The sequence below is a fragment of the Egretta garzetta genome, unplaced genomic scaffold (genome assembly GCF_000687185.1).
Source record: "Egretta garzetta isolate BGI_Z169 unplaced genomic scaffold, ASM68718v1 scaffold594, whole genome shotgun sequence".
Taxonomy (NCBI): domain Eukaryota; kingdom Metazoa; phylum Chordata; class Aves; order Pelecaniformes; family Ardeidae; genus Egretta; species Egretta garzetta.
In genome coordinates this window covers 475,747-501,096 of record NW_009259578.1, presented here as the reverse complement: position 1 = coordinate 501,096, position 25,350 = coordinate 475,747, and the positions used below count along the sequence as shown (strand labels likewise).

Genomic DNA, 25,350 nt, shown 5'->3' with positions numbered 1-25,350 from the left:
TGTCAGTCATTTCCTTATTAAGATTTGTACTGCCTGAAAGATGCAATGAAAAATAAGAGACAGCCATTTCCAAACAAAAAGTGAGAGGGAGAATGGATCGTTTAGCAGTAATGGTATTTTCATACCGATAACCGCTTCATCATCCCGGGCCATGCACACTTGCAGTCAGTACACACAGCAAGACTGTAAGGTGGATAAATTACAAAATCTTCAAGATGCTGATGTTTTAAAATACTGTTTCTAAGGTTCAGGATTCCAGCTGGAATTGAAAAGGGGTGGCCTGATTTCCAAAGATGCTGGTATTTAATGAAGTAGTCTGAGACCCCAAGCCATAAGGAGTGAGTACCACGGCTGGTAGTCTCATAGTCAAAAACCTTGCCTGATTCCACTGTCACGGGAAGCCTGATCTGTGATTAATGAGGTTGCTTAGGAGTTTCCAGTTGTGTTACTGTGGATGTGCAGTACAGCAACCTGTTTCAGAGGGGTCTGAGAGGCCCCACGTGTCCCCCACAGGGAGCACAGGTGGGGAACGCTGGGCTTCAGGAGCCATGCGGTGCACATGGCACCTGCAGATGTGCATGGGTGCCACACCAAACAGCTGTCACAGCTGCTTTTGCCAAAAGCTGGGGGTGGTGTGGAGAAAGGAAGAGATGTGTCTTCATCTTCTTCCTCTGCTCTTGACTTGAGCTTGCCTCCCCCATTGCCCACGAGACCGCTGCGGCTCTACAGTGGCTCCTGCCTCTTCGAGGAAGGGGTTTGTCCCCCGTCTTTGGTTTGGTGCTGTTTCCTTTTAACCCAAAAGAAATCAAGATTCAATGGGCAAAAGTGTGAGGATATGACTATGGTAGGAGTTGCAGGAAATACTGAGCCAAAAAAAAAAATGAAGTACAGTCTGTTGCAAGGATGATGGCGATAGTAAAGGCGATAAGGCAATGTGACATTCTGTACCCAGAGCAGAGTCTGTGCGACATGCTGTAAATAAAACACTGAACTATGTGCTTTCGGATGACGATAAAAAGAAATACTGAACAGGCATCTCACTTGCTGAGCACTGCCTGTTCTGTGCGCTGAACAAAGCAGGGGCCCTGTGGAAAAATAATAATTTTTATTGCAAATAAATATGGTATCATAATGGCAAAATAAAGCTGCACAAATAATATTATTTCTGGCATTTTCTAATCCGGAGGATGATATTTCACCTTGTAATAGAGGCCTTTATACATTTATTTTCTCCTAGAATTGACACGGTAGTGTTATTAAATATGTTGTACTGCTTTAAATTTTATGTGCGATATTCAACATTTAAGGAATTTAATATTTCAGTTGTGTCATTTACTTTCTTCCTGTTCATATAGTTTTAGTACACTGGAGCAAGAAGATGTATATTACGTGGAAAGAATTGCTGAGGTTAGGTAAGTTAGGACAGACATAGAGAAGAAGCGCGCAGGGCAGCAAAACTAAGCTAAAACATCCTGGTGCGGTTGCATGCTCGTAAATCCAAAGTAACTCCTGGACGGTTGTAACAGGTTAGGTACCGAGGCCATAGTTTGACAATATGATCGAACTGGCTTCAGATCTCCTAGTACTTTTGCTCAAAAGGGTGCAAAGTACTACTCCAGCGTAGACTCACTGTGCTGATTCAAGCTGTTCAGGAGAAGTTGATAAATCAGTTTTGTGCCAGAAGACTTTGTGCCACAATAGGTGGTTTGGCTCTGCGTCGCTCTGTGCCCCCATCTGATATCATCCGTCCTCTCGCTCCGGGCACATGCGAACACCTAAAACCAGCACAGGTGCCATATCACTTACTCTAGCTAATTCGTGTTGCCCATGTTGGCCATGGGTCACGTTTGCGTTGCCAGGCCACCTGGCCACCCACAGAGCTGGCCTTGAACAGCAGTGGAGTTGTCAGGAGTGGGGTCAGCCCTCTGCCAGCCTACCTGAAGATCTCCCCAGCTGCCCGTCCTGCGTTGTGGCCTCCATGGGGAAGCTCCTCGCCTGCATGATGAACCTCAGCGGTCGGTTCCTGCGTTCAGTCCGTTTCCATGGTTCATTTCTCTTTCAGAGCTGACATGCTGTTTGATGTTGCCTCCTACCAACCCCTAGTAATAATATATTTTCTGATAGTCTTTTTGTAAATGAATGGAAAGCATTCATTTTTACAAGCAGTAGAGAAAGAACTGCTGTTTGTAACACTTACATTGTGAGATACATTTTTTTCAAAAACCAGAAAACAGATTTCTTATTGATGGTGAGAGAACATTTTCTATGGCAAGCATGACATCCAAATTCTGCTTTACACATATGACTAAAACTGTACATATCTTTTGTCTTTTTTTTCTTTTTTTTTTTTTTGCTTTGAATTAACTCATCGGCATATGAGATACTTCTCTCACCAGTGTTAATAAAAAAAAAAGCATGACTGTGTGGGTGGCTTGAAGTAGCAGAGTGATGGCTAAGCTGAGTCAGACCAAAGGTCTATCTAGCCTAACACCTTCTCCCCAACAATGGACAGCAACTGATGTCCAACGAGGGCAAGAACAGGGCAGGCATTTACTGATGATACTCCTGAAAATACTCCTGTAGCCTAAAAATTCAAGGCTTGAGAATTTCTTACTTAGTATTTAATAGCTCTTGATGGGTTTTGTCTTCCATGAACTAGTCGCGTAGCTTCTTGAACCCTTTTTAATATGCCATTTTTCCTTCAGTGGCTTTTAGAGAACGTGAGTCTTCTAAAGCCTCTTTAAAAAGCCAAAGCCAAGTTCAGGCTAGGTTTAATAGAACAAAGTCCAAATGCAATACCGTAATATTGCAACCGTTACAGGATGTCCAGCATTGGAAGTTAGTTCGAGGTTTTTCAAAATCATTTCTGGCTCTCAGATTTGTTAAAACCTGAACCGACAGTAATGTACCTAATGCACAGGGATCTAAATGGAACAAGCCCTCAGAGAGGTTGCATATCTGGGATGCAAAAATTGAGTGGATCCAGTTTCAATGAGCTAAAATTAAAAAATCCCAAGCTGAACAAAAGTCCTTATCCTGGTAGATAGTAGAGAGAGAGGCACAAGTGAGGGCGGCGCTGTGAAAATGGCCTGTGGGGAAGCAGCCAGGTACCTAAAGCAACACATCTCTGGGTGGGACCTGGCCCCCAGGCGCCGGCCCTCAGCCTGGCTCCATGGGTCGGCTGCACAGCCCCTGCTCCAGCCCTGGCAAGCGGCAGGCACAGTTCTGCGGCTGGTGAGGGCTTCGTGTGACTCCGTCCTGCTTCAGTTCTTCTCTGCAGCCTTCTTGGTGCAGGAGTAAATAGCCTTAGCCCTAGCTAGGAAAAAAGTCGGGTTTCTTCTGTATCAGCCCAGTAGGCCATTGCACATGGAAAGGCTCTGGTCTCCTCTGCAGTTCCTCCAGGCATAAAGTTACACTGCTGCTGGGTGAGAACACAAATAATGAGGGGGAAAGGAAGAAAAGAAATAGAGAAAAAAAAACCAAAAGAGCGAGAAGCTGGGAGGAAAAGAACAAGAAAAATGCATGCATAGTAAGTGCGTAGTAAGAAACACTGCCGTTTTCGTAGCTCTGATGAATCACAGCATTGTCTTCCCAGTTTGAGTGTTGAGACTGTGCTCAGGGCTCACCGGTTTAAGAATTTTATCCCCAGAGCCTTTGCTCCAAGGCATATAGCAGGGATTTTTTATTAAAATCGGGTGGGGTTTTTTTTTAAATTCAAGGTTCTGTCTCTGAGCTATGTGTGTTTGTAGGCCATTGGTTTGCTCTATATATTCAGTTTGCTTGCCTTTTTACAATAAAGGCAGGCATGTTTTAGGATGCAATAAAGAGAATTGCATTTAAGAGTAAAAACTCGTTCAAGAATACTGCATATCCTGCTCTCATTGCCTGGTCTGTTTGCCGTTTGCACAGCCTTCGTCATAAATACCTCTTCCTGTTCTGTCGAGAATACTGAGACAAAAAGAAAAAGCGATTAGGTTAGGGCAAGGTTGTGATCGTCTTTGCGAAGCGAAGGAAGAGGCTGTGCCGTCCTTCCTACCAGCCCCTCTTCTTCCGACAAGGTAGGCTGGGGTGCCTGCCGAGGAAGACTTTGGCCTGGGGAAGGGTGCTGGACTGAGGGGGTGCGTGGATTTCTGGCCTCTGAGCAAAATGTCTCCCCAGGGACTATGGGGAGACCCTGCAGCTTGGTGGCCCCCAGCCCTCACCTGTGGGCCATGCTGGCAGATGTGGGTATGATGAACGAGCAGGGTTGCCCATGCCTGCTTACCCCACTCGCTGCAGTGGCCCAGCCACACTGCCCGGCTTTTTCCATTAATGCTCAGGGAATACTAATGTGACCCCTCAGCTAGTCCCCTGCTACGTCTCTGAGCATCCCTGCTGCTTTTCCAAGTGTGATTTTTTGATGATAAATCCCTGCCTGTGCTAATGATTGTTCCTAGCAGTAAGAGCGGTGTTACTGGAAGCAACGTGGAAAAACATCTGAATGTCTGAAGTGAGTTATTTTTAGAGCTGTGGTTTGCATGAGTATGCTTAATGCTGGTGTATTTATTAAGGCCATGGAGCAAATTAAAGTGTCACGAAGAAAGGTCTATGTGCATGCACGCTTCCTTTTCATCTCGGCAGAGCTGTAGTTTAGCCTGAACGTACAGCAGCTGCTATCTCAAGATGGAGAGCGGAGATACGAGCACTAAACAGAGCTTGGTGAGACCATTGGGATGTATAGTTTTCTCACATATGAAAAATGATACAATTATAAACGAAAATTTTGCCTTAGAAAAAGCCCGTTGAAAAGGAACATCTTCAAAGCAAAAAAAGCAAAACCAGATTAGTTTGGAGCCTTTTCTCTTTTTTTTGGCTGTTTTTACTGGGCAGGTAGCATGCCTTCAGTTGCTCAGGAAACTATGATGAGATTTCTTCTTTAAATTCACAGGTATTCATTTACATTAAATTATGTAATATTCAGTATGTGTATCAAAAATAAGATTGGCCTAGACTAAGTAATCTAATCCATTAGATAAGAGATGCATTGAAATCATTACAACTGTAGAAAAATATTTATGGTGTTACGAGATTTTAACGTGAATTTTGTGTTCCTGTTTGCCTCACTGCTGGATTGTATTGACAGTGAAACAGAAAGTAATTTACAGAGTCTATAAAAGAATCTTAATGAATGTTTTCTATTCAGATCTTTGTGTTTCTTAGGACTACACGTCAGCAACTTTGCTCCTTGTTCATGCAGAAATATCTTTCATAACCCTCCTATCATCCCATTTCCTTTAGAGCAAGGTAAGTTTGTGACCTGAGAAGTACTCTGGCTCTTCAAAGGGAAGGGAAGACATCCTCAGCTTGCAAAGACAAAGATCCTTACCATTAGGTATTCCTAGACCTTAAGCTATATTGCAGATGGGTTTTGTTTCTGTTGCCTGAATTCACGTTCAGTGTCTGCACAGATGTTCATTAATTTCCATGAGAGATACATTTGAAAATAATGTCCTGCGCGCTATTCCCCTGGCCTTTAGTTCAGAAAGATGCTAGATCATGTTGAGTCTCAATGTCAAATATCTCTGTGGGGAAAGACTAGAAAGCCTGACCTATTTGCATATGTGAGGGGGTATGGCAACAGTCTGCTGTGCTAATGTAGGAGAAGGAGGTTATTCTACAATAATAAAACTGCAAAAATTATAACCCTCAGTTCAAAAGGAGAAATCCCTCCTTGTTTTTACAGACAAAAAGGAAGAAGAGTGGGACCATCAGCTCAGAGACTGTGGCCAGTTTTTAGTAAGGGCTGGATGGCTTCATGCCCCCTAACAACATTTATGTATAAATGAGTTGTGATAATAAGGCTAATCAAATGTCATGCTTCAGTTCATGGCCTGAAGGGATTGGGAAGGGCTTTTCCTCCGCTGTACAGATGTGCTGCATTGATTAGGATTTGTCCATGCCAGAGGAGGGTTGCAGAGCTAAAGGCATCCCTGATGACTTGCTGCAGACAGTAATTCATATGGATTCCCATCAGCACTGTGGGTGTTTTATTTTACATGAATGCACAAGTATTGCAGCGACCTGAACTCTGTCACGGACATTGGTTAAACACGACCATATCATATGGTTGGATTGCTGAACGATCATGAAAACTTTGCTTAAAGTTTGCGCTGCAGATCAAGGTGCAGAGATTTACTCGAATGAGTTAGCAGATTGGCAGGTTTGTGCTGTATCAGCAACGGTGAATTCACATAATCGCTTGCTAGTTTTCCTGAAAAGTAAAGAATCCCTCATAAAAGCCTAGGCTTCTTTATTTCAACTTACTGCCGTCTTTCTCAGAGCATAGCATCCATGCCAGCAGTGGTATGGCAGCACACTGCCTGGCATGTGTGTCAGAGCCTTGATTCATTAAGATTCATTAAGAAGGCAGTGATGGTCCGATTTCTGTTAGGTGTTCCAAGGTCAAAGGGATGGTAAATAATAAAAACCTCACAGAGCTACAACTGAGTTAAGAAGATGAGGACATGCAACACTGTCTCCATAAAACATTCAGAATATTAAAGCAAGTAACCAGGTATCCCAAACAAGATTAGTTTTCCATATCTGCTGGCAGTTGAGAGGACAGTGCAAATAACTTTAATACCATTTGTACCTTAAGTGTTGTGCCGAGGGGGTGCATTCGCAGAGAGCTGCAATCGATCACTCCTAGCGCTTCCTTTGGGCTTACCCGACAAACGCCAGTGTAACGCGGAGCCAGCCTGCGCCGTGGGGGCTGCCTCGCCGTGGCAGTGTGAGCCGAGCCGGTGGTGTAAAAGGTCTCATTTGGGCTGGCTATTGCAAGTAGTAAACTCGGAAAAGCTTTATCGAAGGTCTCTGCGTGCCAGATATGTAGTGGAAATTGTACGTAAAAAAGAAACATTCCCTTTCCAATTCCAGGTTTTGTTGCATCAAATTCTATCATAAACTCAATTCTGGTTGGTAAAAACTTTCTTCTAAGATACCACAGTGTCAGTAGACAAAAGCTTTATAACATAAATTTTCGGAAAGCGAGTTAAGCTTTTGCTAAGATTTGCAGAAGATAAGAGGGCCCTCTTGTGGAGATTATATATAATATATATAATTTTATTTATATTTTATATCTACTCACACACATCATCCGTGTAGTCTAAACTGACGTGGAGAGAAATCTGTTAGGAGGTCAGTGGAGGGGAAGACAGCAATTTTGCTTATAGCTTTGAGTTGTGTTATTCACAGCAAACATTTCTGGGTTTGATTAGATGCTGTCAAGTATTTTAGTGAAAACAACAAAGTGCAGTGTAAAATGGGAAGTCACTGGTCTGTCTTATAAGTAGTAAATTGAAATACCCCATCGTCTGCTTGCTTAATGTCTTACAGGAAAAACTGTACAGTTATATCACGAGAAGAGGAATGTTAGGAGAAATGAAGTTAGCAGTTTTGTCTTAGAGCTGAGGAATTTCCTTGGCTTTTGTGAATTGTTTCAATGAATGAATGGGAAAGACTACTCTTACAATGTTTTTCATTAGTAGAATCACCTGAAATTCTTTAATATCCATATTGTCCTATTGTTTATCTTATGGGAGGGGCAAATCTCAAAAGTTATGACCAAACCTACATATTTTAGAAACTCAGCATGTGGGACAAGAACATGGTTGTGATGCCTCAGTTTTGTGATGATCATTTATAATTTATGGTCATTATGCTTGATGTCAGAATTAATAAAGTCTTGAGGCAAAGCTTAGAGAGAATAAATTGATATACTTTGAAAGGCATTTCAATTACTGGGCCTTTTTATTGTTAATTACTTTATTAATTGAGCAGAATTATTGTACTGATTCAAAATGTGTTGCAGTGAAAAATCCCACAGAATCATAGAATCATTTACATTGGAAGAGACCTTTAAGATCAAGTCCAACCGTTAACCTAACCCTGCCATCCCACCACTAAACCCTGTCCCTAGGCACCTCGTCTGCCCGTCTTTTAAATACCTCCAGGGATGGGAACTCCACCACTTCCCTGGGCAGCCCGTTCCAATGCTTGACAATCTTTTCTGTGAAGAAGTTTTTTCTAATGTCCAACCTAAACCTGCCCTGGCACAATGAAGCCAACTATAGAGGAGCACTAGTGATGCCTGTGCTGCTTGTCTTACCCAGCCAGAGAATAAAATGGGATAGCAACAGCTCCTTCAAAAATGAGGAAGAAGATGAACGTAAAGGTTGCTGTTGAATTTAACATATATATTTTTGCTCTATTTCAGACCTAACAAAACCTGACTGAAGAAATATAAATGTCGGAAGATTTAAGGGTCTGGCTAAATTTTATTTGTCTTTTCAGGAGTTCTTTGAAATTGAATTTTCCCAGTTGGGTGTATTCTTGTAGGCAGCCAGGACTCTTGCCATAGCAGATCTCTCATAGTTCTGCATGAAAGTATGTAGGCTTTTTTTTCTTTCTAACCATTACAAAACGCCTTGTGTTCTTCACAACTTACAAGTTACTGAGTAGGTGGGCGTTCTGCATCCCCGTCTCTTTGCATCGGTGCTGGAGGCGGGCAGCTGGAGCTGCACACTGAGTCCCCCATGCAGTGACCTCCCCTGGGGAGGCTCCTCCTGAAACAGGGACTAGCAGCTGCTCAGAGACTGTGACTTGATAGTGAGGAAGGTTTTGTGGCTTGCCCTGTGTTCATAAGGGATATTTTACGGATCCTGTTGTGCTAAACTGTTACCCATGATTATAGGCATCAGACTTGATCAGGAGGGTCCCTTCCCAACCTGGTTTCTGTAACCCTTGGAAGCTAAAGTTGGCAAAACAAGCTCAGACTGTGGGTCCCTCTTGCTGCGCTATTGCCTGGTTTGCTCTTCTCTCGTCCCTTGCCTGTCATCACCTTTCTTTTCTCTGGCCAGCCCTTGTTTTCTGCTGCTGCTTGATGCTGTGGGTCATCCCCTGAGCTCATCTCCCCTGTACTCATAACACCTCTCCCAGAAAGACACGTGCAGTACTTCACCCCCAAGCTGGGGCTAGAGGTAGCTCTGGCAGGAGGCAGGGAGTACAGTGGTGGAAATACATACAATCATAGAATCATAGAATGTTTTGGGTTGGAAGGGACCCCTAGAGGTCATCTAGCCCAACCCCCTTGCAGTTAGCAGGCACACCACTAACTAGATCAGGTTGCTCAGAGCCCCGTCCAACCTGGCCTTGAATGTTCCCAGGGATGGGGCCTCCACCACCTCTCTGGGCAACCCCTTCCAGTGTTTCACTACCTTCATGGTAAAGAATTGCTTCCTTATATCCAGTCTAAACTGGATATATTTTAGTTTAAAACCATTACCCCTTGTCCTGTCACAACTGACCCTGCTAAAAAGATTGTCCCCGTCTTTCCTATAGGCTCCCTTTAAGTACTGAAACAACCTTATTTCATTCCCCTTTCTGTGCAGTGGCATAGCAAAGGCAGAGACAGGAGGCACAGAAATGATCTGTGCACAGCAGGGATGAGATAGAACGGGGTGGGGAGATGTGAGCAATGGATTCCTCTTTCGCCAGTGCTGCCCACAAAGGATTTATTATTCTCTCCGGCAGAAAGGTCTTGCATACACTATCTGTAAAGAATCTTATGAGACACTGTGTATCTATTGCTTTTGAATAGGATTTCCTCCTGTGTGTGCTCACACACCGTTTCTTACCAGGTACAAGGTTTTTATTATGCGTGTGCTTGATAGAACAACTGAATTCTTATTATTTGATTTATTATTGCATTTTATATTTCTTTCAGCAAGGCTCTTGCTACTTTACTCCTTTCAGCAATTTAAAGAACACTTAGAACAACTGAGCTTGATATAATTTAGGCAAAGTACACAAATCTCTGGAGGGAACTTTGTTAGATTTGTGTCTCATCAAGAAATGATTTACAATTTGCATCAAGGTTGTTTGATGGAAAGTGGCGGCTTTGTTTTTCCATCAAATCGCCTAATCTGTACATTTCTATTCCAGACCACTTCACTCTCAAATAAATTGTCATTTCCCCATCTTAACCGTTCCCTGTGTTCTCACACGCAGCAAAGCTGGGGGCCACTATTCGCAGCCTTTGGGCTGAGACGTGTAAATACCCAGCATCTGGATCTGGTAGGAGAAGGGAAATTTTACCTTCAATAAAGTATTTGATCGAGCGGCATCTGCAAAGTTATTATACAAGGCAGGAAACATGAGGCTGAGCATAGGAAGTTTTCAGTGGACAGGAAGCTGGTAACAAAACCAGAGGTGCTGAAAGAGGAATTTTCTGGTGAAAGGAAAGTTATTAATGAATTTCCTCAGGGCTGGTCTTAGCTCTGATCCTATTTCATGTTTTCATTAACGAAGTTGGCACAAAAAGCTGAAGCATGTTAATGGCATTTGCTTAATGACCTTGAGGATTTCAGCAGAAGAGGTGGAATGAAGTTGGGTAGCGCAAAGTGCAAGATCATGTGTTTGAGGCTGGCAGAAACAGATTTCCTCTAGTGACTGAGTGCTTATCGGCTGAAACGGAGGGAGCAGAAAGGCCTCTGTGTATTAGCCAGCAACGCAGCGAGTGTGAGCTTCCAGAGTTACGCGGCCCCATAAAAAACCAGAATGCAACATGAGAGTGTATCAGAGAACCTGTTACCAGTGGGGATGAGAAGTATTTACTGTACAAAACACCTGTGAAACCTCATGCGAAATTTGCCCAATTCCAGCCATATATAGTGAAATGTGAAGTCATGCAAGTTCAAATGCCAGGAAAGGACTGTTTGAATGGTCAAAAAACAGAACCAATCGCAGGAGCTTCCAGCATGTCTTACTTTTGTGAGCCTCCTATCAAAAGCTAACATGGAGAGGTGAGATGTTGGAAAACTCAGGGTGCATCTCTGAGTGAAGCAATTTAAGCATGACCTGAGGGGTTTGGGGGACCACAGCATGGTTGCTTCTGGCACGTCTTATCAGAACAGACAATACCAACTAGGTCAGCTTCGTAAAATGAAAGCCAAGAGGTGTGATTGCTCGCTGATCTCCAACTTAAATGCCATTTCTTCTCTGATGTTATACTTGTAAATCCTCTTGGTGTATTTGCAGTGGTAACCCAAGAACAACTGGATGTAAGTAGACCAAGAGCAGGTTTAGTCTGGGAATGAGACTCATGTTTCTGTGAGAAGCAACCTTCACAAGCCCTTTTTAACGGGAGCAATGGCATGAAAAGGATATTTCAAAAGGGAGTAGGCTGTTTTATGAAGGGGATAACAGAGTGCTATTAGCTGTGCTGGCAGGGAAGGGCTCTCTGATGGCTCTGGGAGCCTCCTTTTGCTAAATAAATCAGCAGGCCATGTTTTCTGGGTACCTGAGCATCCTTAGCTCTTCTACAGTGTATTTTCTTCACTGGCAATGAGGCTGAGTTTATCTACATGTTTAAGTATAAAGTTAGATGCCTAACTTTGTGCTCTGTGTTTGAAAATTTATGCCTAAATCCTCAAGGCAACACACAGGAAAAACATGTATTGGCTCAGAAAGCTCACACATATTCATATGCTATTTGTGTGCCTTTTCTAAAATACTGGTATTAAAACCATGGGCAGGTACATAATGTCATTAGTCTAGGAGCTATTCAAGATCTAGACTTGATACCTGTGAAGAGAATTAATTTCTTTAGGGACATGTAGTTGCTGCACTGTCCTCTCCAATTTCTAGAGATTCTGTATTGAACGAAGTGGCATTGAAATAAATATTCATGAAGTTGCTCAATAATTCAGAGTGTGCTGTTTCAGAGTGTTAGAGCCCTAGTTAAAATCATATACCAAAAAAAAAAAACCAACCTAAAACTGTCTCATAGAAGGCAAAGCAATTCCCTGTACTCTGTCTTGGGTAGCCAGGAAAGAACAAGGGAGGAAAGGTATGATGATATAGTTGGAGAGTTGGTTCTGGTTTGATGTATTTTCTGACAGGACTGTGTATTTGGTGACAGAAGACTATGCACCATCATGCAGAATCAGAGGAGCCCTGGGGTGGAAAGGGACCTCAGGAGGTCTCTAGTCAACGCCTTCTCAGAGCAGGGTCACCACTGAGTGCAGATAGGGTTGCTCAGGGCTCTGTCCGGTTGGGTCTTCAGAACCTCCAAGGATGGAGGACATACAGCTTCTTTGGAAAAAGCTTTTCCAATGCTTAATTAGTCTCATAGCAAAAGTTATTTTCCACGCATCCTCCTCTTTTCCAGCCTATGACCATTGTCTCTTGTTATCCCACCGTGCACGTCAGTGAAGAGCCTGGCTCCATCCTCTCACTCACCTCCTCTTAGGTACTGGAAGGCTGCTGTTTGGTCCCCACCTAACATCTTAGGTCTTTGAAATACTTCATTAAAATCTGCATCCTCACAAATTTATATTCTCCTATGTCAAGACAAGAAGTCTCAGCACCCCCAGTTTCCTTTTGCAGCAGTAGGTCCCGAGATCCATTTTCACTAATGATTTTGAAGAGCATGTGGCAATGTGATATGTAGAAAACATTATTATTATTATTATTATTATTATTATTATTATTATTATTTTAATGGTTATTCATTGTTTTAAAAAAGTACAAAATCACAGGTCCTAACTCCAAAAGCCTACAGGGTTTTAAAAGAAAGTTGTCAGTTTGCATAGTCCCGGGCCAGCTGTCTTCATTCCTAAAGTACCTAAGAAAAAAAAATAGGGTCTCCACAAATGTGTTTTTTACCATTGTTTGTGGTACAGATGATTTTGAAAGTCATCTTTTTTCTATATAATATAAATCTAAACCAGTGCTATGTTCAAATAGCTTGCCTAGCATCTCATTCTTCTCATATCCTCGCATAGCTCTACACCATTACTGAATTTGCCCTAGCTTCACTTCAAGGCAAATCAGACTCTTTAGGTGGAAAGATTCGTAATATTGTACATGCTGCATCTGTGTTGACACAGCTTCACTCTCTTTCTTCTGCTCTTCTGGATTACCCTAAATCGCAACTGTTAAAAGTTGTTTGATGTCAGAGAGTGTGTGATCTCTAAAGACACTCTTTGCTGTTGGCATGGTTTAACCCCAGCTGGCAACTGGGCACCACCCAGCCGCTCGCTCACCCTTCTGCCCCTGGTGTGATGGGGGAGAGAATTGGAAGGGCAAAAGTGAGAGAACTCGTAGGTTGAGATAAGAACAGTTTAATAACTGAAATAAAGTAAAATATTAACAAAAACAACAACAATAATAATAACAACAACAATAATAATAATAATATACTGTGATTAAAAGGAAAACAAAAAAAAAAGAGAGAGAGGAACAAAATCCAGGAAAAACAAGTGATGCAACCTCTCACCACCTGCCAACCAATGCCCAGCCCTACCCGAGCAGCAGTCCCTGCCCCTCGGCCAACTCTCCCCGAGCATGACGTCATACAGTCTGGAATATCCCTTTGGCCAGTTGGGGTCAGCTGTCCTGGCTGTGCCCCCTCCCAGCTTCTTGTGCACCCGGCAGAGCAGGGGAAGCTGAAAAGTCCTTGACTGGTGTAAGCACTGCTCAGCAACAACTAAACCATCAGGGTGTTATCAACATTCTTCTCATACTAAATCCAAAACACAGCACTATGCCAGCTACTATGAAGAAAATTAACTCTGTCCCAGCCAAAACCTGGACAGTCATCTATCATTTGGATGTGTGACACTGATCTTCTGATCAACAACCATGAAAAAAAAAATAATGCTGTAAAGCTTTCCTGAGGTTTTTTCTGATAGCACGGATACAGAATGTAATGTGATATTTTGGAGGATATTTAGAAAAAAAAAAAAAGCTTGCAATTTCTGAACAGAAAAAAACAGGACTTTTACAATGAAGTGCTAAAGCAACAGTTTAATGTAAAAGAAACTGAAGTTGGTGACAAGGAGTATCTCTGCTAACATGCAATGAAATGTGAGATTTCCCATGTCTGAAGCACTTCCCAGTGCCCAAACACCACATTTCTCTTGCAGAACATTTCTCTGACAGACCATGTCATCACAAGTAACTTTCCGAGCAACCACCTTCGCTTTCCAGAACCAGAAATACAATCCTAGCTGTCTGACTCCAAGCCCGCCCCCTATCTCACTTATACACATCAGCAAGGACAATAAAATTATGGTAGGCTGGTTTTCTAACTGCTGGTTTGGAGATCTACGTGAAATAATAAACGACTTACTTAAAACTTCTGTTTACTTTGGGAATGCTCCAGCTCTGAAAACATGCTTAGAATTCAGTTCTGGGCCCCTCACTACAGGAAAGACATTGCATTGCTGGAACATGTCCAGAGGAGAGCCACAAAACTGGTGAGGGGTCTGGAGCACAAGTCTTATGAGGAGCGGCTGAGGGAACCGGGGTTTTTCAGCCTGGAGAAGAGGAGGCTGAGGGGAGACCTTATCGCCCTCTACAGCTGCCTGAAAGGAGGTTGTAGTGAGGTGGGGGTTGGCCTCTTCTCCCAGGAAACGGGCGATGGGACGAGGGGAAATGGCCTCAAGTTGCACCAGGGCAGGTTTAGGTTGGACATTAGGAAAAATTTCTAAACAGAAAGGGTTGTTAAGTACTGGAATGGGCTGCCCAGGGAAGTGGTCGGGTCTCCATCCCTGGAGGTATTTAAAAGACAGGTAGACAAGGTGTTTAGGGACATGGTTTAGTGGTGGACTTGGCAGTGCTAGGTTAACGGTTGGACTTGATGATCTTAAAGGTCTTTTCCAACCCAAATTATTCTAAATTATAAAAATGAAAAATGACTTGCGTCTATATCATAGGTACAACAAGTCATGAAACTGAGGTTCTTTGCAGTTACTTCTCGCTCGTTACAAAATGTTAGTTTACTGGTCAGTTTTCGAGGTTGGCCTGAAGCTTGCGCCCTGCAAATAGGTCTGTGCAGGAAGGGAACCTTCGACCCCAGGCATGGGGCTCACCTTACAGATGGAGACACCTGTATGTAAGTGCCTACAATGTAGACATCTCCAGGTTAGCGGGTGTCTAAGCTCGTGCTGTAGTCAAGGTAACAGAGGGTGCATGCATAGGGAGCCTCCATAGTCATACAGCTCCTGCCAGAGCTGGCACCCACCCTTGCCCAACTGCGTTACTCTCCAGGTACACACCACTGCCTGTATTGAGCAGCTCCCCATTGGCTTCAGGGGTATCTTAGACACCTAGCTTATATGTAGACCACCGCGTTTAGATGCCTTACCCTGGAAGTAGTATCCAGTCCCTTCACTGAGCAGGCACATCCTACAGATTTAGCTGCATTTTATGTCCCTGGGATAGCAAAAGGGGTCGTTAACCTGCAGAAGCTTATGGACAATTTGGAAAGACCATCAAGTTTGTTTACCTGGTTGGATTCAAAGCCATGGGACAAAATCCCAGAGGAATAATGAGAACTACCTAAGATTTAATAATTTTGTACCTCAAAGTGCAAGTGACAATGGTTTTATTGAACTCTGCTGAAGTCAATGGCAAGTTCTCCTTTAATGTGGAGTAACTGAGTGTCTACAGGACATGACAGCCACTGCTTTAAGTAAGCACAGTACCACCACCGCAGCTAAAACGAGCAGAAGTGGTGAGTGCTCAGATCCTCTGAAAAAACCAGCCGATTAAGTGTTTTTCCTGCATGCTGAAGGGGAGATGTTTGTGATAAGACTGGATAAATGTCAACTTCTTAATGGTGACTGCTGCTCTTTCTGTAAAAGACTTGTGAAGAAATCCATGAAAACCTGAGAGGACAGCTAATAATATTAAGGTCACCAGCTTTTCTAAAGGATGTCTTAGGAATCCATTCCCATCACAGTGGTCTAGTGTCCTGTGGCAGATGCTAAGCTTAAGAAACCGATGTGCTGTTGCTACATCATCGTTGCACAAGTTTGTGGGCTAGCTAGTGTTGATCTCTCTGGCTTGGTGGATAAGCTGTGTGATGCTCACTGCAGCCGGATGGACATGCATATGGTTTGTGCACCGTTTCATAGCTTTTTCTCTACAGTACTGTTGTTCCGGGTAAGAAGTATACAGTCTGTCCTCGTTACTCTGGGCAGGTTATCTGTAAATTAAGCACAGCATAGATGCAGCGACGCTCTGCACACTAACGCTGCCAGCCATGAGCTGGTACATCTGCATTACACTAGGAGGACTTTGACCAGTTTGGATCAGCCCAACAATGTTGCTTTGTTTTCTGCCTCCCCCCACCATCCTTGTTTCATGCTTTTATTCCCTAATTCCCTTATTTTTGTTTAATTTGTTTACCCTCTTCTCTTCACCTTTACCCATGCTGATGATACTTTGCCTGAAGAGAAGCTGTTCATCAGTGGATAATTCTGTTACTGTGTCGGAGAATTCGGGCACTGGGATAAAAACGGGAAGCGTAAGGCTTTTGTTCACATACTGCAGGTCCTTCTTAACCCTTTGTTGTGCCATAGCCTCTGTTGTTAGCAGAAGCATGCTGCCAGGCTGGCTTTTCCTGGGTATTTCAGACCTGTCCTCGGGAGCACCCTCACTTCCAGGATTAAAGCTGCGAACGTCTTGTCTCGACTTGATCAGGGCTTTTATTTTCCCTGCTACCAGGGAGAGCCAGGATGCGGATGGTTTTATGATGCAGCTGGGTTTTCCAGTCATTTTGGTTCTTCTTTCTTCTGTCTGTTAGTCTTCCACAATATTCTCCAGTGACTCTCTTTCTCCACCCTAAATATTCCTCCATCTCTGCATCAGCTGCCATGAGTGCACTGTTCTTCTTTGAGGAAGCTCATCACTCTCCACATGTAAGGTCCTGCCTCACGCTTTGAAAGAAGAGGGAATAGTTTGCTTTTTCCCCTCTCTGAGCCTCCGAGAGAGCTGTGTGAGCTCTCCGTGTGCCGGCTGCTCCACACGAGAGCGGGAGCAACAGAGAAGATGCCGCTCATCCTTCTTCCCCAGCAGGCCCCATGGGATGTTTTTGTTCTCAATGTGCGGGTGATCCTTCCCATATTTAGCAAATCTCCCTCTCCTGGGGCATCTGTTCTGTGGTGATAGAAGAGGCAAAATGCCCTGGTTTGGAATCACCTCCGCCAACGTCGGAGTCTGCTCCTCTGAAATTAATTTCTAAACCAGAGCAATACTATTGAAGGATTAATGTGAGATTAGAGTTTTTATATTAAAATGCCTTATAATGTGAAAGAAATACATGTTCTTAGGTTATAACTAGAAGCTCAGCTTAGCTGTTCTATTAATTAAAGGTTTTCTTTGCCTAATGCTAATGAAGAGACTGGATTTCATGCTGGTGGGATGAGAGCCTTCCGAATTCCCAAGTGCTTTTTAACTCTAGTGTAAACAGTAGTGTGCAGCCCACGCTTCACACTGGTGCTTGTTTGGGACCTTGCATGGATTGCTGAGCCTGACCATCATGGTGTTCAGCATCTGTCCAAAAAATCAACCATTCCATAGTGGCGACTTTGATAACCCATTAATTTCACAGAATCACAGAATGACAGGGGTTGGAAGGGACCTCCAGAGATCATCCAGTCCAACCCCCCTGCTAAAGCAGGCTCACCCAGAGCAGGTTGCACAGGACATCGTCCAGGCGGGCTTTGAATATCTCCAGAGAAGGAGACTCCACACCCCCTGGGGCAGCCTGTTCCAGTGCTCTGTCACCCTCAAAGGAAAGAAGTTCTTCCTCATGTTCAGCTGAAACCTCTTATGTTTCAGTTTTCACCCACTGCCCCTTGTCCTGTTGCTGGGCACCAGTACAGTACAGTGCAGTACCATTTCAGTACATCGCACTCAAAAGGAGATTGTTTAACCTGGGGAAGTTATATGAAGTTTCCGTTCAGGAGGAGCTAATGTCGTGACTAGTGGGCTGGTGGTGTTATAAGGATTGTCTGAAATATAAAGTGTTGGTACACCTCTAGATGTTTATATAGACAGTCACAAGATACGTTGGCAAATACTGTACTGGAAATATGATTTCTCTTTCATTGGCAACCGCAGCTTATGGCCACATTCCCATGTAAATTTTTACACACACATACATGCACATGATGATATAGATATAATTTGTGCGGGTTTTAATTAATTTGGAATGGTTTGTGTAAAACATCTTCTGCTGGGGTGGCAGCGTGTTCTGCTCGGCTAGCCGTCAAGCACTGAGGCTGGCTGTGACAGCAGTTTGAGGAATCGATGACGGCAGTCCATTGCAATGAAGCCAGTAAATCTGTGACGAGTTTGCTTTGTCAAACAGGGTAGCAGAAGTTATTACTTAATTCTTTGCTGGGTATTTCCCATAGTGGGTAGCTGTGGAGTTTTAATGTAGCCACGTAAGCACGAGTGTGGGTGACGTGAGGGGGTCGATTACACCGACGAGAGCAAGGGCACGTCTGTATTCAGAGTGGCTCAGGCATGTTCAGTATATAGCTGACTTGATGCTCTTTTACAGAACAGTGAAGAAAGGAGGGACTGAAGGCCATCCCCAGTTTCATATTTTTATGAACTACTTTTTGTCTTTTTTATGAGCTGACTCCTCAGCCATTCCTGGAGTGATTGCACTCTGTGTATTAGGCTCTGAAACACTGCTACATTTAATCCATAAATGTCAACATTTGAAAACAATTTCCTAAGATAATTTTTTATAATTTTCCAACTGGAACAAATGTGCATGACCTATGTATTTTTACTTACATCATTATTCTAGAGACATGACATCCTTTTCCCTGAAGGAAAAATTTGTGCCGTGACTGCTGTGCAGCATCCCCCAGCCTTCTGCATAGCTTTGTAACAGTGTTGTCTGTAGACAATTGGGTGGAAGAAATCTTAAGGTCTTCCAACCTCAGATTGGTTAAAAGGGTGATGGAGAGTCACGAACAGAAGGTTAAACAGAAGGTTGTAAACTGTGAATGCGGTGGGGATGGCTGCGCTCTTAGTTATTAGTGCCTCAGAAACTAAATGTGTATTGAGCTGCTGTCAAAGCTTGTCTGCCAGATGAAGAAGCCATTCAGTTGATAACACAAAATGGCAGGGGTTGGAAGGGACCTTGGGAGTCATCCAGTCCAATCCCCTGCTAAAGCAGGGTCACGTACAGCAGGTTGCACAGGACATCATCCAGGCAGGGCTTGAATATCTCCAGTGGAAGGAGACTCCACAACCCCCCTGGGCAGCCTGTTCCAGTGCTCTGTCACTCTCAAAGGAAAGTTCTTCCTCAGATTCAACTGAAACCTCTTATGCTTCAGTTTGTGCCCCTTGCCCCTTGTCCTGTCTCTGGGCACCACTGAGAAGAGTCTGGCTCCATCCTCATGACATCCACTCTTGAGATATTTGTACATGTTGATGAGGTCCCCTCTCAGTCTTCTCTTCTTCAGGCTGAACAAGTCCAGCTCCCTCAGCCTTTCCTCATAGGGGAGATGCTCCAGTCCCTTTATCATCTTTGTAGCTCTCCTCTGGACTCTTTCTAGGAGTTCCTCATCCTTCTTGAACTGGGGAGCCCAGAAAAACTTTTGCTATCCTGATCAATTTGCTTCTGGTTCATACATCTTTCAGGGTGATAACACAAGAAGGCAACACCCTGAAAGATGTACGAACTAGAAGCAAATTGATCAGGATAGCAAAAATCAGGATAGCGAAGTCAGGTTGTCACAAGGAGGAGCGGCAACAGACCGGCGAAAGTTTCTCGCCCACTCTGCGTAAGGGAAGCTGCGGATGTTACGCAAAGACACTCTGTTCTCATTTCCCTGCATTTGCTTCGCACTCCTGGTTATTGCACATCAAACACATTTACATATCCAGGGATGAAATGGAAATGATTGATGCAAAGGAAGTATTTTTGTTAATTGTTGTTGCTCCGAGTCATGCCTGACTGGGACTGCTGGAGATGGGTGAGGAAAGACAGAGCTATTATTAGGGGTATAAATAATTGTCAAGAGCAACTTTTAAACCCGTCTGTTACCACATATGAACATCCAAAATTATCTGAAGAGGGGAGGAGCAGCAATACAAGGACTAAGCCAACGCCACGTCTCTGTCAATGTAGATGTTGGCAGCTGCCTCTGAATCTTTGTCCATCTTTTTTTTCATTTTGCTCCCTTGGAGCTTCAGTTGTTTTCTGTCACAGCCCTCTCAGTGCCTGCTGGATGTTGCAACAACAGTGTCTCACGCTCGGAGCTGATGGGTGTTTGAGAGTTCGGCTGCTTTGTCTGCACAACACTGGTGAAATGTGTCCACTTTTTGTGCCGTTAGTTGGAAAGCAGTTACTAATGTGCTGTCGTACATGCGAGGTGAGATGAGCACCCAATTTGAGAAGGGAACGCTGTGCTTGAAGTGCTTGAAGATGGTGCTTTTTGCAGTGGAGCTACCCTGCAGAGCAGATGGGAGGATTTCTGGTCCTTCCTACTCTGCAAGAGTAGTGAAGAGGGATGTTAGAAATACCTGTCTACGAATGGTTGCATGGTCCTTGGGTTCACTGTTGATGGGGGCTGTGTAAGCAATTGCAACAGATCAAAACGCTGACGTGCAGTCCGATCACACGTGAGCAGCAACCAGAAAACCCAAGCCCCAAGTTATTTTGGAAATACCATCTTTCAGAGTATCATCTGATGCTAACACAAATCATGGCTTCCAATCCAAGTGATAATGAAAACGCATCCACGGCACTCCCTAGTTTATATCCTTCCACCTGTGACCTTTCTGATGTGAAATAATTCTTGAAACAGCTGTTTCCATTAGATAGCAGATCAAGAAATGACCCTGCAGCAGAACATAGTCCATAGTTTGGCCTCATAACCTTATTCCAAAAAATATATTATAGATCCTGTAGGTGGAGAACTCAGAATGACTAAGGGGAAAGCATTCAGCCCTGTTTGTCTTTTGCTTTGTCTGCACTGGGGAAAATATCTGCATTTTTAGGAATATGCAGGGAAGTATCTTTTTTATTATAAACCTGAAGTTTATGGAGAAGCTACGGAGAATCTTTAGTGGCAGAAAATGGGTGATACCTGAAAAAGAAGTGTAATTGTCTTGGAGACTGTTAGGAGTTTTGAGATTTTTCATTTAACTGGAGTTAGCTCCTGGGTGAGGTGGCCCTCACAAAGTGTTGGTTTGTTTACAGGGTACCTTGTCTGCAGCAACTGCTTACTTGCTTCATCCTTCTCTAGGCTCAAGGAAGAGCACTGAGATCAGTCTTTTCTTAAGAAATCTTAGGGCTCATGATTTATTAATGTATTGTTTGCAGTCGGGTGAGTCATGCAAACTCACGAGCCTATTTTTGTACCAGGCCGTGTGTTAATTTTAGTCATGAATCTTCTGCTGGTTATTCTAGCTGACAGAAATCATAAGTATTTTGGTTTTGCTTTGTCTTTATGATATCATCCTGTAACTCAGGTGAGTTGTTATTGAATAAAACATTTCTCAGTAAAAAAACTCAATCTGTGAAAGCCTGCTTGACGCATACTCAATTGCAGTCCATTTCAGATTGCCATAAATAGATGTACAAACTGAATTCAATCACTAGAAGATGAACTGACAATGTGAGTTCTGCAGTTATTTGCTCTATTTCAAATCAATATTTCTTGGCGTCCCTTTTGTATTCTTGACAGGCGAGGTTGAATAATGGTAATCTTTATATCAACAAATGCTTTTGTACTACACGATTATAACTAATTTCAATCAAGCACTTGTCATATGAATTAAGTCAGATGAATGGATTTTGGGTCTCTCATTATCTTCACTCCAACCCATTTAATAATAGGCTTCTTCGTAAGTAGGTGGCTCATGCCAGTCTTCCACATGGTGTTATTTTTAGCACTTGCAGCATCCACATGAAATTGCTCGTGCTTCTCTTATATTCTGACCAAGTGCTGTATGGATTATCATCTTGTGAGGCATGCATGTCTCAGTCCAGAAGAGAAGTGGCAAGACTATATAAATCTCTTTTCCCACTGTTTTTGATATTCCTGAGGGGTGATTTCAAAGTAGAGGGGAGTAAAAGTCATTTAATCGGCTTCTACATAAAGTAACCACTGCTGAACAGCTGATAGGTCAAAGTAATTCCTTTTCTCTCATAACTGCTTATTTCCTTTCATCTCTCTCTCTTTCTCCCAATTTACCTTGTGTTTTATTCATGGTATTTATGAAGCTTTAAGCCTTTTACTGTCTCAGAAGCAGTCACTTTAAGTGCCTACATTACACTGGGAAAAGTGAAGGGGGTGGTGGTGGTGGCTGGTAATCGTTTTACTGGAGAATAAAGAAGTGAAACCCACTGAATCTTAAAACTGTGTTTAATGATATGTTTCAGGAACTTTTATTACATCACGATGCTGAGGGACCCGGTGTCACGGTACTTGAGTGAATGGAAGCACGTCCAGAGGGGTGCAACGTGGAAAACTTCCCTTCATATGTGTGACGGAAGAAGCCCAACACCAGACGAGCTGCCTACCTGTTATGAAGGAGATGACTGGTCTGGAGTCAGTTTACAGGAATTCATGGATTGTAGCTACAACTTGGCCAACAACCGCCAGGTGCGCATGCTGGCAGACCTCAGCCTGGTGGGATGCTACAACTTGACTTTTATGAATGAGAGTGAAAGAAATATTATTCTTCTCCAAAGCGCCAAGAACAATCTGAAAAATATGGCCTTCTTCGGGCTCACAGAATTTCAGAGGAAAACGCAGTATCTCTTTGAGAGGACATTCAACCTGAAATTCATTTCCCCATTCACCCAATTCAACGTTACACGGGCCTCCAATGTGGACATTGGTGAGGATGTGCGGCAACGGATAGAGGAGCTGAATTTCTTGGACGTGCAGCTCTACGAATACGCGAAGGACTTGTTCCTGCAGCGCTTCCAGTACTCCAAGCAAGAGGAGCATCAGAAGAACCGGCTAAAGAGGCGAGAGGAGCGGCGGCTTCTGCGGGAGCAGAGAGCTCACCAGTGGCCAAGGGAAGAGGCAGCAGAAGTAGCCATTACTGAAGATTATAACAGTCAGGTCGCAAGGTGGTGACACTTCTCCATCTTGACTAACCCATGAGAGGATCAGAGAGTTTGTGCAGCTTGGCTACCTGGGAATTAGCCAAGAAAGGCCTACCGCTTTGGTAAACGAGACCACGTCTGACACCTACCCCTCCTTGTCTCTGTTATTCTTGGTTTCTGCCAGTGAGGAAACTGTATTTTTTTCTCAGTAGGCATTAATTAGTGTTATTAAATAGCAGTAGAGTAGATTCCTGTCCAAAAAGACTTAATTCAAAGCCCTAAGCTATGAGGATGGGTTGAAGAGAGAGCAGATGTACCCTATACAATCTGAGCTACCAAAACTTGTGCAGACACGTATGAAAAATTGAAAAAAGAAAAATCTGTTTTGGTTCTTCGGTGACATGAGAGCTGGTTTATTTCATGCTGTCCTTTGCAACTGTAGTGTGTAGCTTTCTAGTGAATGAGATGGAGCAAAGCATATTGCCCTTCAAACTTTTACATGCCGTGTTTTGATTAAGGGTGGAATTTGCTGAGGTGATTAAAAAAAAGACCTAGGAAATGTGGGATTGCGGCATCGGTTGTTCCATTCTCTTAGCCAGCAATCAGAGATGATTGATAAGTGAAGTGGGGGTGGGGGTGGGAGCGAAGTTAGCTTATTTCTCCACAGTCGTTGTGAGTATCGAGCCCGGCCAGGTTGTGGCCATCCTTCTGAGTGTGTGTGGTAAAGAGAAAGCCTTGAGAGATGAGGTCTACATGGCATCTGGGCACACGTTGCAGAGATTATCTGGCTGGAGGCAATGAAATCAGCCTTTGCCTTCACCAAAGGTGAAGAGAGGCCAAGCAAACTACAGGGAAGAGGAAAGAGAGTGCAGGAAAAGCTTAAATATTGGTGTGACATTTTCCAGATCTGCTGTAAAAGCCTGGAGATATACTGTCTGTGAAGGTAGCCAGGTTTATGATATTGTCTGTTAAAATACATTGATGCCAAGTGAATACAACTGAAATTGGTTTTCTCTCTTAACTACGGTAGTGGCTAGAAAAAAAATCAGCTTTCATTTTTGTAGGATACATAATGGATATGTGGAAAGTCTTGATATTTATTACTCTGTATGAAGATTCTTTGTAAATTTATTGTTTTCATTATGAGAGATCTGTATCTGTTTTTCTTCCTTGTCTAGAAAAAGATTCAATGGGTTTTTCCTCCACGTGTTACATTCTTGTGGCTAAACTGCATCTATTTATTCCAAGATTTTATGTTGTTCCATTCGTAATAGTGAAATTTTGAAAAGAGGGTCCTGTGCACTGTAGATCTTTTGAGAGTTTTTTTCCTTCTTCTAGCATAAATGTAAAGCATTAGGAGGAAATTTCTCTAAGTGCCTCAACGTGGCTGCTAAATCAAGATGCTGAAAGTATATTATTGCATGCATGAATGGCTTTTACCTTACAGATTTGCTAATTAGAAATACTGGAGTACCTGATGTGGATGCACATTTCTTACTTATTTTCAAAATTCAAGGTTTTTATCCAGTCGGTGAAAAAAATAATGTTACAAAAAAAAAAAAAAAGCTGAATTTGAAAATCTGTCCCTTCATCTTCATGTCTTTTTTTTTTTTTTTTTTTGGTTTTTTTTTTTTTTTTTTTTTTAGTGCATGCTGTATCTTCTTTTCTTCCAACAATGCTCTTGCTACTTACCTATGCACAATGTCAAAAATACGATCGAACTCTTGAGAGTTAATGCATACAATAATACATTAAGCACGGAATATCAAAATGGCTATTAAGAAATTAAGAGGGCTACTGGGGTGATGCCTCATTATCAATGTAGTTTATTAGCAATATGCTGCACTACGCCTGATTGTCAATGTGCTACTTTTGGGGTGAGTGGCAGTGTTTTTTGGTCCTTAATACCTGTTCCACTGGTGGATCACACGCACCTCATCCCACCTCCACGTTCAGAAGGGAGAAGGCAGAGCGGCAGATCATTACTCTCCTGCCCAAGCATGGCTTGTCTGCCTTAGAGAAGAGCGAGGCGCTTCCTAGACTCCGTGGACGGTGCCACTTGGATCCCCATCGCTGGGAAGAGGCGCTCAGATGCCTCGCTGACAAATGGACCCCGACCTCCAGAGATTTAAATTGCAACGTTTATGGTCTAGGACTGAAGCTCACGCTGCGTGGCTGCAGGATGGCCAGGCCACGAAGAGCTAAGCCTGACGGGTATTATTGCATTTTCAGTGCAGTGCAGGTAATCTGCAGAGAGCTGCCCATCTTACCCACTGGCAACGGGGCTTCAGGCTGGGCTAGCCCTGGCCCTGCAGGGGGAAGGAGCTTTCCGGCTGGTGATGCAGGGATGATGGGGAGCTGCTGCATCTCCCTGCTCCCAGGCCTGATGTGGCATCTTGCTGCGGACCCTGCCACAAGAGAGGGGAATGATC

At 43.4% G+C, this 25,350-nt stretch overlaps 1 protein-coding gene across 1 annotated transcript; it reads left to right on the top strand.

Annotated features, from left to right (window-relative positions):
- Positions 1-906: 906 nt before the first annotated feature.
- On the top strand, positions 907-22,949 carry LOC104125264 (heparan-sulfate 6-O-sulfotransferase 3). Its single transcript, XM_009637704.2, has 5 exons — positions 907-974; positions 1,356-1,412; positions 19,495-19,637; positions 21,182-21,185; positions 22,244-22,949. The coding sequence occupies exons 1-5, from the start codon at positions 907-909 to the stop codon at positions 22,947-22,949; spliced, it is 978 nt and encodes a 325-aa protein (XP_009635999.1).
- The last annotated feature ends 2,401 nt before the right edge of the window (positions 22,950-25,350 follow it).

What these genes read in the sequence shown, in the direction of transcription:
- LOC104125264 (XM_009637704.2), top strand. Translation starts at nt 907, where the DNA reads ATGGCGATAGTAAAGGCGATAAGGCAATGTGACATTCTGTACCCAGAG. An exon ending in CAGAGTCTGTGCGACATGCT is followed by an intron (nt 975 to 1,355) that starts GTAAATAAAACA and finishes CTGTTCATATAG; the next exon opens with TTTTAGTACACTGGAGCAAG. An exon ending in GAAAGAATTGCTGAGGTTAG is followed by an intron (nt 1,413 to 19,494) that starts GTAAGTTAGGAC and finishes TACATCTTTCAG; the next exon opens with GGTGATAACACAAGAAGGCA.